This window comes from Protopterus annectens, chromosome 6.part0 (genome assembly GCF_019279795.1).
Source record: "Protopterus annectens isolate FY-2018-M chromosome 6.part0, PAN1.0, whole genome shotgun sequence".
Classification (NCBI taxonomy): Eukaryota; Metazoa; Chordata; order Ceratodontiformes; family Protopteridae; genus Protopterus; species Protopterus annectens.
Genome location: NC_056737.1, coordinates 88,690,996 through 88,704,587, shown reverse-complemented (window position 1 = coordinate 88,704,587; position 13,592 = coordinate 88,690,996). Strand labels below are relative to the sequence as shown.

The window sequence follows — 13,592 nt, the reverse complement described above, 5'->3', positions numbered from 1 at the left end:
GCTAGGAAAGTTTAGGAAAGGAGAAGTATTTTTTTGGGGTTTTTTTTAGTTTTTTTGCAAACAGACAGAAAAAATACAGTAAATGCTTTGGTATTCGACTAAATTGCTATCAAAGGCTGGTACACTTGAGTGTATTAGCCTGTTTGTTACTTTTAAGCAAAAATAGAAGTTATGTTCTTACCATAACCTTCCATGTTAGTTGTCTTCTTCTCGCCTTCTTCTTGCTGGATGGGTTTGGAGCCGACCTCGGCTCCGACTCGGCCACTCTAAAAGCTCGAGAGTTGGTTCCACCGGCTCGAGGCTCCCCTTATATCCCACAATGCTAGGCGAGAGTTACCTCAGATCTCGTTTGTAAGCTAACCCCAGCTTATAATAGTTACAGAATAACTCTAAACAGAGTCCACCTCTAACAACAAGGAGAAAGAAGGGTGACCTACATCCTGATTCAGGAGATATGCAAGCAGCATATGTCTAAGAAAGAGGTGGTAGAAAGAGAGGTCACAATCACAACTCCTCTAGGTCTGTCCAGGCCAGGGGGAAGGAGGGTGGGGCCTTAAGAAGAAGGCGAGAAGAAGACAACTAACATGGAACGTTATGGTAAGAACATAACTTCTATATGTTAAGTTGTCTATCTCGCCTTCATTCTTGCTGGATGGGACCGCGTCCCTAGCACCTTGTCCCGGGTGGCCTAACGGAACAGACTCCTGAGAACAGTGGAACCAAAGTTAGCTCTATGCCTAGAAGCTAAATCCAACTTATAATGAGAAATGAAAGTGTGAGGAGTAGCCCAAGTAGCCGCTGCACAAATGGTGTCAATAGGCAGTCTATCTTGGAAGGCTAAGGAAGTAGCCAAAGCTCTTGTAGAATGGGCCTTAGGTTTATTAGGCAGCTTTTGGTGTCTAATCTCATAAACGAGGGTAATCAGAGATGTAAGCCATCTAGATAATGATACCTTTGAAACTGAAAGTCCCTTTCTGCCTTCTGCATAGGAGACAAACAGTTGATCAGATTTTCTGAATTGTTTTGTTCTATCCAAATAGTACCTCAACTGACGATGAACATCTAGCCAGTGTAATTTTTGTTCAGACCTATTGGAATATTCTGGAAAAAAGACAGGGAGGTCAATGCTTTGATTTAGATTTGACGTCGAGACTACCTTAGGTAAAAAGGACGGGTTGGTTCGTAAGGATACCCTGTCCTTATGGAACAATAGATAAGGAGGTCGACAGCTGAGTGCATGAAGTTCTGAGACTCTTCTAGCTGAAGTAATAGCTACCAGAAAGAGAGTCTTCCATGATAGCAATTTTAAAGAACAGGATGCTGCAGGTTCGAAAGGGGGTAGAATCAAATTAGTAAGAACTAAATTTAGGTCCCAAGGAGAAGGAGGATTTCTTATAGGAGGTCTGAGAAGAAAAACTCCTTTCAAAAAGGCTTTGCAAAGCTTGTGGGACATTAAGGCAGACTCAGAAATACCCACATGAAAGTTAGAGATAGCTGCCAATTGAACTTTAAGAGTAGAAGGGGATGAACCTGCATGGAAGAGTTCAGCTAGAAAATCAAGGACTATTTGGATGGAAGCAGTGAAAGGATCTATGTCCCTTCCTTGAGCCCAAAATGTGAAACGTTTCCACTTACTCAAGTAAATCTTCCTAGTGGAAGATTTATGGGAAGCTATCAAAATATCTCGAACAGAGTGAGATAATTGAGGAAGCCTGGCTAAGGTTGGAACTGGAGGAACCAAGCAGTGAGGTTCAGAGAGGGGAGGGAGCGATGTAACTGACCCGATTGATTGATCAAAAGGTCTGGAACTAGGTCCAGATGCCAAGGTCGCTCCAGTAGAAATTGATGTAGAAAGGGGAACCACACCTGTCGAGGCCAGTAAGGAGCAATGAGGATCAACGAGGCCTTCTGAGCGATAGCTTTCTGTATCACTTGAGAGATTAGTGGGAAGGGAGGAAATGCATACAGAAGTCCCCGGGGCCAAACTTGGACTAGAGCGTCTCTGCTGGGTTGGCCTGGTAAAGGGAATAGGGTGAAATAATGTCTGCACTTGCTGTTTTGGGGAGTAGCAAAAAGATCGCAGCAAGGCTGACCCCACTTGAGAAAAATCTCTCTCACAACAGAGTCTTTCAGAGACCACTCGTGAGGCATGAGGATAGCTCTGCTCAATTTGTCCGCTATTTGATTGGACTTCCCGGGGATGTGCGTTGCTATCAGAAAACGCTGAGAAGAAATCGCCCATTGCCACAATCTGAGTGCTTCTCGACACAGGGGGTAGGACCTGGTTCCGCCTTGTTTGTTGATGTACCACACTACAGACATATTGTCTGGCTGGATTGCAATCGTTCCCAAGGGGAGAGAGTCTTGAAGGGCTTGCAACGCTAAAAGCACTGCTCTCATCTCCAGAACATTTATGTGCAAGTGGCATTCGTCTGGTTGCCATGTGCCCTGGACCGTCCTGCCCTGATAATGCGCAGCCCAGCCGATCAGGGAGGCGTCCGTTTTCAGAGTAGCAAACGGAGGTGAAGGTACAAAGGGTCTTCCCAACCAGAGCTGAGGGGAAGACATCCAACACATGAGATGATTTCTGCACGCTGCGTGATCATAATGGTGTGGGACATTGGAAGTTGCTGGTATGACCATTGTGTAAAGAGCATCCATTGAAGGATTCGCATGTGGAATCTGGCTAATGGAAGCAGAGGTATGGCAGCCGCCATAATTCCCAACACTTTCAGAACTAACCTGGCTTTGATTCTGTTGTTGTTGAAAAGGAGTGAGACCAGTCTGTGTATGTCTGTTATTCTCTGATCTGTTAGCCTCGCAGACATGTCTACTGTGTCTAGATTTGCGCCTATGTAGGTAATAGTACGACAAGGCAACAAAACAGACTTTTCGCAATTTATTGAAATGCCTAACTTTTGACAAATGCGAAAAGTGTAATCCCTGGCCATCAGAAGGAGATGCTTGGTGGGAGCTGTGAGGAGCCAGTTGTCCAAATATGGAAAGACCTGGAATGCTTGTCGTGTCAGCAGAGAAGGTACCAATGCCATGCATTTGGTAAACACCGGGGCAGTGGTGAGACCAAAGGGCAGGGCCCTGAATTGAAAATGACTGGTTCCCAGCCTGAAGCGGAGGAATCTTCTGGAGCGTCTGTTCATTTTTATGTGATAGTACGCATCCTGAAGGTCTATAGAGCACATCCAGTTTCCTTTTCCCAATAGAGGAAGGATGGACTGCAGCGTGACCATCCGAAATCTTGTTTTCTTGACTGATCTGTTCAAGATACTGAGATCCAAAATTGGTCTCCAGTCCCCTGTTTTCTTTGGAACTAAAAAGAACCTTGAGTAGATTCCGGATCCTTGCTGGTCTGCTGGAACTGGCTAAATTGCTCTTTTTGCAAGCAGTTTTGAAATTTCCAAAACCGCTAGATCCCTTTGCTGGTGGAACATCTGGAAGGGATTTTTTGATTGTTTCGAATGCGAAGAAAGGGGATAGAATAGCCTTCGAAATGATAGACTGTACCCATTTGTCTTGAGTCAGGGATAGCCAGGCTTTTGGGTACAGTGACAACCTTCCCCGACTGCCTCGAAGGTGGGCAGCGGGCAACACCTCAGGGATGCTGAAAGGGCTTATCAGAGAAGGCTTCTTGATTGCCCTGGTTCTGCGGAGCCCCTGCCTCGAGGGCGTCTACCATTGTTATTCCCGCCTCTGCCTCTGGCGGGTAACGACTTTGTCGTCAGGCGAAGTCCCTTGATTTTGTTTACGGAACCACATTTTCCCACTTTTCTGGCCTTTGGGGTAAGGCCTAGAAGGAGTAGAAAAACGGACTCCGACGGCAGAAAGAGTCTTGCCATCAGTCTCGCACCTAGTCAAGGTTTCTTTCACTTGAGGACCAAAGAGAGATGATCCATCAAATGGGGAGTTAGTGAAAGACGTCTTGAAGGGGTCCGCAAAATTGCATAGCCGCATCCAGGCATGCCTACGTAAGGCCACACCTGTTCCTGCGGCCCTACTCGCTCCATCAGCCGCATAGGAAAGGAGGCGCATGGAGGAGTTGGCTATGGAGTTAAGGGTAACCAGCTGAGTGTTCATTTTATCTTGAAACCCTGCAGCTGTAGGATCCTTCAACATGTCACTCGCTTCTTTAATCAAGTCCCTTTGAAGACGAGTGAAATGGCACAGGTAGTTCAGCGAACGCATAGTAAATGTCGCTGACAAAAACATCCGCTTCCCGTACCTGTCCATGGACCTAGATTCCTTGTTAGGTGGATGGACAGGTACTGAAGGATCAGCTAGTTCCTTCTTAGTGGCAGCAGCTACCACCATAGCATCCACAGAAACTCCTTTTCTTAAGAACTGCTTGTCTGCTGGTGCCGTTATGAATTTGGAGGGTCTCCTGGGAGTGGGATCCACTGAATCAGGAGCCGTCCATGCCTTTTTAGCAACCACCTGCATGAGGGGGGCAAGGGGGGGGGGACACCCAGGAGGTGGAAGGGCGAGAGCCAAACGCCTCAAGATATACAGATTCATCCTCCAAAGGGTTAAGGGCTGGCCAATTTCCCATCTGCTTCAGGATCTCTAGAATGTCTGCAAAAGAGACATCTTCAGAAGGGGAACGGGGAGAACCCTCGGAATCATCTAAATCTGTATCAGATGTGATTGACTCAGGTGAGTCAATGTGTTTCCTCTTACACTTCCTCTTCCGAGGGGGCTCTTCTGCCAAGTCAGGAGAGGCCTCGGAAGAGGATGAGATCCCACAGGGGTTCCTGAGGAGCTGGCTCTCTGCGGTCCGGGATGAGGGAGTGAGTCGACTTGACCTGAGGCACCGTAGAGGGAGGGGCGGACGGCGCCGACTGTGGGGTAGAGCCAGGCTCTAACACACTCCGCATGACCTCGAAAGCACCCCTGTCAGGCAAAGCCAGAGGTCCCCGCTCCGAGAAGCTGAGAACCCCCCTCGGCACCGACAGTGATGGCTCCGAGGCCGATGTCGGAGCCGAACTCACCAGCGCCGAAGCTCCGAGAGGAAGAGCAGGGTCGGACAAGGGTCCGATGCCACTCACCCCCTCGGAGCCGACGAGTGAAGTCTGGCGCCGAGATTCTTCCAAGGAAGAAATCGGAGCCGACGACGGAGCCGAAGACAATTGTATCGGCTCCGACGCTATCACAGTCTCGGTTCCGACACGACCCGGCTCCGAGCTCAAGAGAGTCGAAGGAGGAATATATTGATGGACAGGGGCAGGCATCAACTGATGAGTCGGGCTCTGAAGCATCTGGGCCAGTGCCTCGGACTTAAGAAGTCGACTCACTACCCTCTGAAGGTCATGATCCGACAGCCGAGTGAGATCTTTGGCTCCGTTCAGACAGCAGGGGAGATCCTGGAGCCGAATGAACGGAGCCAAGGGATGGTGACCTGGACCTCTTCCTAGTTGTCGGCTCCGAAGGTCTGGTCGGAGCCGACACGGGAATTTCTAATACCTCGGCTCCAGCCGGAGCCGAGGGAACCACAGAAACTGTGGAATGAGACTCATCGGCTCCAGCCGGAGCCGATGTAGGCAGAGGTTTAGAAGCCTTAGGTCTCGGCTCAGTTGTCGGAGCCGAAGACCTAGATGCCTTGGAGGGCTTCCCTGAAGTCACAGTAAGGGAATCCTCTGGCTTGAGTAAGCCTCTTAAAATTAACTTATTTTTTCTTTCCTGCAGGACCCTGGGGCTGAAGCCATGGCAAACAGCACAGGAGTCCTGCAGGTGCAAAGGTCCCAGACAGTAGACACAAGAAGTGTGAGCGTCTGTCAGAGACATTTTCTGACAGCACGCATCACACTTCTTGAATCCGGAGACCTTTGCTTCTTTAGACATCTCAAAGGTGTAATCACACACACAGTCACAAACACACTGATTACACCCTGTCTAGTTTAACTTAAAATAAAACAAGTAGCTAGGTTTTTAAATTAAGAAAAAATAACACACACACACTCCACTAGGGAAAGAAAAGGGCCTGTAGGCCCAGGGAAGAACTTAAAGTTCTTGTGGGGAAAAACAGGAATTTTTAAGAAAGGGGATAAGAATTCCTCTAAACTAAGGGAAATAAGTATAAATATTAAAATTAAAGGGGTTTTAATACACTAACTTTACAAGAAAGTCACTTACCAAGAACCGGTAGAAAACCAACACCTCGATCGCTGTAGCGGCAAACGAGATCTGAGGTAACTCTCGCCTAGCATTGTGGGATATAAGGGGAGCCTCGAGCCGGTGGAACCAACTCTCGAGCTTTTAGAGTGGCCGAGTCGGAGCCGAGGTCGGCTCCGAACCCATCCAGCAAGAATGAAGGCGAGATAGACAACTTAACATCTTTAGCCAACAAGTGCAATCAACAATTTAAGCACAGAAAAACAGGAAAATCAGGTAATAAAACAGTAATATAGGCACAAACAGTAGTCGAAAAGCTCAAAAGATCAAAAAATGCAAAATAAAATGTTTAAAAAATACTTATAATCAAGAAAGTTGCTTTTTCTGCTCTCTGCTGGCTTAGGAACTCTGCAGGGGACCACGAGGTGCTATGCCAAGTTCTCTAATGCCAGAAAAAGCCCGCCAAAGCGTCTTTGCTTGTGAATCCTGTCTTTACATTATGAGGACAGAGTACTTCAGTTTTACTTTTACATTAAGATCATTCATCGAAGATTCTGGGTATATTTCCTTAAGAATTTTGATTTTCTTGCAGACGGGGGAATTTTCAAAACAGTTTTCTTCAATACCTCAAAAAAGTAAATTTTCCAGAGCACAGCCTTACTTATAGCCCAACTCCCATGCATACATTACTACTTGGAAAACCATAGCTTTGACTGGACCTTTTTGACTATGTGATGATGTCTTTGCTCATTCATTCTTTTTTTTTTTTTTTTAGTGTACAGATTTGCCAGAGCATTCTGTCCGAGAAATAAGCATATTTTAAAATCATGGCAGCAATTACCATTTCCACAGATCTTTAATCCAAAGAAAAAAAATCAGTCACTGCTTCCACTTCTTCCCCATCTATTGGCAAAGAACAGATAGGGCAAGATGACAACTTTTTTTTTTTAAATATGTCAGTCAAGAAGCCAGCTACTGCTCTTTCTACTTTCACCTTTATCAACACTCTCCTTAATTCTTCCTCAGTTCCGCCCATCGCAGTGGTATTATCTGCATGTATAAATATGCAGTTTTGTAAATAACAGTTCTTTCCTATAATGCTTAGAGGGAACAAGAGAGGCAGAAATATGTTACATAAAACAGTTTAGCAATAACAAGACAATAAATGAATGTTTCACCTCAGGGTGAAACAATACTATTATAAACACTCAGGATTTCTGTGTGTACTAAGATTTCCTTTTAACACATGTACATAAAGTGCAGATACCCTCTTAGTGAATGCATGACTTCTCCTTTCATATGTTTGTCAAAACCTTTGGAAAACAAGTACATTCTAGGAAACAAACTAGAACAATTGTCATCCTCATGTACCACTTAAAGAAAATAATTTTTTATTTTGAAAAAAATGCAGCAAAAAAAAAAAAAACAAAACAAAAAAAAAACATTTTTATAGAATACAGAGCCAGAAAGAGCTGTTAGTGTCTTTCTAGGAACATTACTTAAGAATCTAGCTAGCTCCTGGAGCTGGCTGGGTTATACATGGATGCTGTGTACACACAGCCAGTTCCACTACTCTAGCCTATGTCTAGGGTTGCAATCTTTCACTGTGGCTAAAACTGGACATAGGCCACACCCTTTACACCTTCCATAACCCTACCCATGTCCCACCTACTTTCAACCATTTTATGACGTCACTGTCACATCAGACAAGGGAGAACACCCTCTTTTTCCATTTGTGATTCCTTTTTTCTGCAGATTTACTATGCATTTTGTAATAAAAGCATAGTAAATCCACTGATTTAACAAACTCCGATAGTCTGTTTCTTTTTTTGAAACAGAATACCGGAGTTTGTACAGTGTTTTCCAGACTACCAGACAATCAGTTTGATTTCCGGGAAAAAAAATGGACAGGTGGCATTGTCTCATTGCTAGCCCGGAAAAAACAGGACACCAGAGACTATCCCCATATATATATATATATATATATATATATATATATACACACACACACACACACACACACACACACACACACACACAAAATAACTTAAAAATTCCATAACACAACTGGAGACTCACTATACTCATCCTATGTCACCAGATGGTGGAACTCCCTGCCTATTCCACTAAAACAGGACAGCTGTACATCTGGCTTTAAGCACAACCTAAAATAGCATCTAAACTCTTCCTGACCCTGTTCTTTTTCATACCCTAACTACCTTTCTCTCTCAGATGTCTACCACCAGCCCTCAACTCTCCAGCTCTCCTATCTTATTCTGTAAATAATGTAAATGAATTCTATCATCATTTATAACTGCTTTTCATCACTCCCATGTAAATAAAATGTGTATACTGTTGTATATCTAAATGCAACCTGTTCATTATTGTAAAACACTCCTACAAAAATCAAATTGTATTAAACTCTGGCTTGATTGTATAACCCCTTGTATGATTCTAAAACCCAGTTTCAACTGTTAAAAAAACTGAAACTATTTTTACTCCGTAATTTTTTTTAAACTTTAATGGAGCTTTTCTCCCTTGGCCTCTGCTGAAAATGGGCCTTACAGCCCAGTCAGACCATCCCAGTAAACAAAAGGCAATAAATAAATAATAATATACAGATATATAGATAGACAAGTCAGACTTCTAGAAAATTTAAAACAAAGTTACATATTAGGGACATAAAAATTAAAAAATAAGGTAGTTCAGTATCTATTCATGTTTTACAGCATCATGAAGGTTTGTTTGTGTCTTTCGGCTTTTCCCGGTTAGGGGTCGCCACAGCGGAACTCCAGTCCGCTAATGATTGGTAGTGGATTTTTACGTACCGGGTTACCAGCCCTGATGCACAACCTTCAACGAAGGCACGTATACACATACGATTCACGTATGCCTCCACACAGAAGAAGCTCTAGCTGAGAATCGAACGGGACAACGTCTATTATTATAGGCTGCGGTTTTGCAGCAGTGAAATGTAAATAAAAAGAGAACTAATTCTGCATAAAGAGACACTGTTTATTTTAAAGTATAATACATTGCAACCTTAAGGCTTAAATAGTGAAAGTCCTCGGAAGAGTGCTTTATAAGAAACACTGTCCCTTTAATACTAATTTTGATGTCATTTAATGTTAATAATTTTTTTACTTGGTTTTCTATTTGATATTTTGTCTGTGCTTGATTATTATCCTGGAAGGCATTACCCAAGGCACTAGAGAGTACATGGTGGGAATTTAATAAAATGTAAAATATTTGTTGCTTTATCATTTCATAAGAAAAAAGGTATACCCTTACAAGATAACGTGAAACCAGGCATTTTATTTATTTGCTTATCATTTGTTATATATACATACATACATACATATACACATACAAATATTTCAAGCACAGGCATTAATGCCCTCCTAGCTTGCCAATATACCAAAACACTTGTTCCCATAATAAGTGTCCAGGCTGTTCTTAAAAAAACATCTAAACTAGTACTTTCTTTAATGTAATTTGGTGGTCTGTTCCATGCTTCGGCTACTTTGTCAGAGAACCAATTAGTACACTTCTCATTTCTATAGAATCTTCTACATAGGTTGTCTTATGATTCTCTAGTACTTTTTGATAACCCCAAACATTCCCAGAGGTAGTTTTCTCTAAATGCCCTATATACCTGACTAAGATCTCCTCTTAGATATCTGTAAGAGACACTGTACAAGTTCAGATATTTTAGTCTTTCATAATAACTTAAATTTTCACATCCATGGACGCCCTTGGTACATTTCCCCTGTACTCTTTCCAGTTTACTCATGCTTGTTTTCTTATAGGGTTTCTATACTGTTATCCCATACTCAGGTTTGGGTCTAATGTAACTAACAAAGAATGACTTCATTATTTTTGATTTCCTAGACTTTATAATTTTTTTTATACAACCTATAGGTTCTATAACTATCATTAACCAATTGGTTGACATAATTAGAAAACCTCATACCTGAATCTACCCATATAACTAGATCCTTAAATGAGTCTACAGTTTCAATCAGTGTGTGCTGTATTAAATATTCACCTTTCAATTTATGTCTCCCAAATCTCATATGCTTAGTTTTTGATGTATTTACCAGCATATTATTCTCCTGTGCTGAAATACTCAATTTAGTCAAGGTATTTTGCAAACATGCCTTATCAGTAACAAATGTAATCAGGTTACCCAATTTCAGGTCGTCTGCATACAGACTATAGAACACCTCAGATGAAAAAGTTAGGTCTGAAAGATACACTCTAAACAAGTAAGAGCCTAGGGCAGAGCCCTGTGGGACACCCTGACTGTAACCAAGGATTTCACCTGTCCAGTTGCTGTATGATACTTGCCATGTTCTATTTGTAAGCCATGCAGCTATCCATCTTATCAAGAATACATCAATACCTAGATGTACTAATTTACTGATCAGTGTTTTGTGTATGACTGTCAAATGCTGAAGTTAAATCTTTATAAATTACATCACAGCACAATTTTTCATTCATAGCTGTGACTGCGGTGGTGGTGCTGCGGTAGCGTTGTCGCCTCACAGTAAGACGTCCTGTTCGATTCTCAGCTAGAGTGTCTTCTGTGTGGAGACATGCGTGAATGGGCATACCTTCGTTGAAGGTTGTGCATTAGGGCCGGCAACTCGGCACATAAAAATCTACTGTCAATCCTTAGCGGACCGGAGTTCCGCTGTGGCAACCCCTAACTGGGAAAAGCCGAAAGACACAACAGCAGCTGTTATTATATTGTTATAGAACATCATGTTACAGGTGGTAATAGACCTGTTTTCAACATACGCATGCTGATACATGGCTTCAAGTCCCAACCTATCCAGCTCTGACAATAACTTACCAAATATTCCCTTCTCCATTATTTTTCCACAACATGAAAGTAGACTTAAGGGTCTATATTATGACTCTGGGTTAGTCCTACTCTCCCTTTCCCTTAAAGACAGGCTTAATAAGCACACGTCTTCAATCTTGAGGAATCTCTCCATATTTATATGACCTAGTGAATAATTGGTACTGTAAGTTCTTACTGAGGTGTTCTCAGGTCATTGTTACTAATTCCGTCTCCTCCTGTGCTTTGTTTGGATCCAGTTTGCGCAGTTCTTTTTCAGTATAAACTAATTTGATTCCAGTTATCTGGAGATACCTGGATGTCACTCAGACAACTTAGCACCCCTTTTGTGGAGCCAAACTGTTTTGCAGAAGATTTTGTAAATGCGTCTATAATCTGTTGTGTCTGAGAATAAATTTTAGAATCTGTACACAGTTTATCAATTTGTGTGTCTTTATTCCTTCCACATTTTATGCACCTAGAAAAAGGTTTCCTATTACGCTCAATATTTCTATATACATTTTCTTCAAAATTTTCTTGATCTTGTCTCACACTATGCTTAATCTGTTTGTCCAGCTTGTTTATTTCAGTTTTCAAAGTTGTAGTTCAACCTCTCTTCCATTTGTTATATTTTTTTGTCTCTCACCTTAACCAGATATCTTATTCTTATGGAAATATATTCCCCTGATGTTGTATGCCTAGATCTGATGTTAAACATTTTTTTAATTTTTTACACTCTGTTACTCTTTCAAAACTTTCCACATTCCATCTGCAGTTTTTCCACTGAACATCTCACTCCAGTTAAGTTTCACATAGTGACTGTTTTGTTTCCATATAGTCTGTAATTAACCTTCAGTGCATTGGCTTAGATTTCAGTTTGGCAGAATTATCTAGCAACAAATTGGCTGGGTAGATTATTATTCAACAGCATTTTCAGCATGTGCTTTATGTAACAGTGAGGAGTCCATTAACAGGCCACAGTACATTTGTTGCCATACCTAATACTATCAGGATGATCTGTAATTGTAACACTGAGGGCACTTACCTGTTTATATGGGGAAGCACAGATCATTACTGAGGATCTGCTTGGGGTGACCAAATGTTACTTCAACACACTACGCTTGCGGACCACCAGAAGTCCTCCTGAAGTGTGTTTTGAAGGTAAGGTAATGATTTGCCAGTATTAAGTAATAATATTGATTTCCATACAAAAAGAGATCTAAGTAAGGGGATTTCAGGGTGGTGTTAATAAACAATGAAAACAGCAGTGGTGCCAGTACTGGTCCCTGTGGGACACTGAAATTTAGGGCTCCATAATCAAGTACGTACGTACTTAAAAATGAGTATTTACAGTCAAATTAAATTTTATGACTTACTGAGAATTTATATACAGGACTTGCAGACTTCCTTGTTTGTGTGGAGATCCCAAGACAGCAAAAGATAATAAACTAATAACAAAGATTTCCTGGTCATGAAGAAAAATTACATCACAAAAAAGGTGAATTCTCTTCACAAGTATACAATACAATAACTACATGGAGTAGCAATATAATTCAGTTAATAAAAATTGTCAACTAGAATTATATCATGCATACATTGATATTAATTGAAATTCAAAGCATACTTGATTAAGCTAGAAGCGTCATCTGCCCAGCCACCCTGTCGACGTGTTGGTTTTGCTTGCTGCACCTAAAAATACAAAGAAGAATAATTAAATAAGTACAGTTTTCATGACATTGTGCACCCTGAACATCTAATGAATTCTTGTATACTACACAGTTTAAACCAGGTGGGAAAGCCAACTTAAAAACACTACTAATGAAAGCACCCTCACAGACAATGAAAGACAAGTATTTTTATATAAATGTACAGTTTTTAAATTTTTTACTAATACTGCACTATAAAGTACAGTTACGTAAGCTGCACTTACCCACAGCAGTAGATGTTCAAATTACTCCCTGCTGCAGTAGCCTTCAGGCTATTTGGGTTGTATGCTGCTCAGGATAAAATAACAAAAGAGCTTCACAAAGATCTGGCTCCCTCCCACAACTTCACTCTTACTGCTGACAGGCTAATGCCAAGGATGGAAATCAGCAGTCAGTGTGAAGTTTTCTTCAGCACTTTATTGCCCATACAGATAGAGAGAAAAGACTAACAGTCCTGAACTACTAAAACATAACTACTATACAAAGTATGAAACAAAACCATACTTTATATCCCAACTACTGCAGCTACTGCAGGAGACAGGAAGGTAAGTACAAGTATTTCATCTTTCTCACTGACGCAGAAGTCTGTAGGCTATACTGGAAGACTTCCAAATCTTATTCAACTTGGGAGGAGGAAGGATATAGATCCAGGAGCCCCTGGAGAAAGGTTATAGCAAAACCAGTCCTGGACCTGGAGAAGGAATCCAGCTTGTAATGCTCTGTGAAAGTATGTAAAGAGAATGCTTCTAGATTCCATCCCTTTTCAGTATGTCATTAAAGACAAGACAAGGCTCTAGCAGAATGTGCCATGATAATGCCAGAAATAGATTTACCATGGTGAATATAGCAAAAGGAAACAGCTGAAAACAATCACCTGGAAATTATCTGTTTAGGGTGTCCTGTTTTTATCCCGAAAT

General features: G+C 41.9%; 1 protein-coding gene across 1 annotated transcript in view; it reads right to left on the bottom strand.

Moving 5' to 3' along the window:
• IFT43 (intraflagellar transport 43) overlaps nt 1-13,592 on the bottom strand; it is a 2,700,032-nt gene that overhangs the window by 2,135,691 nt on the left and 550,749 nt on the right. The window contains exon 4 of the mRNA XM_044073868.1: nt 12,594-12,658. Within this exon, the coding sequence (XP_043929803.1) occupies nt 12,594-12,658 (65 nt within the window). The remainder of the gene's footprint in view (nt 1-12,593; nt 12,659-13,592) is intronic.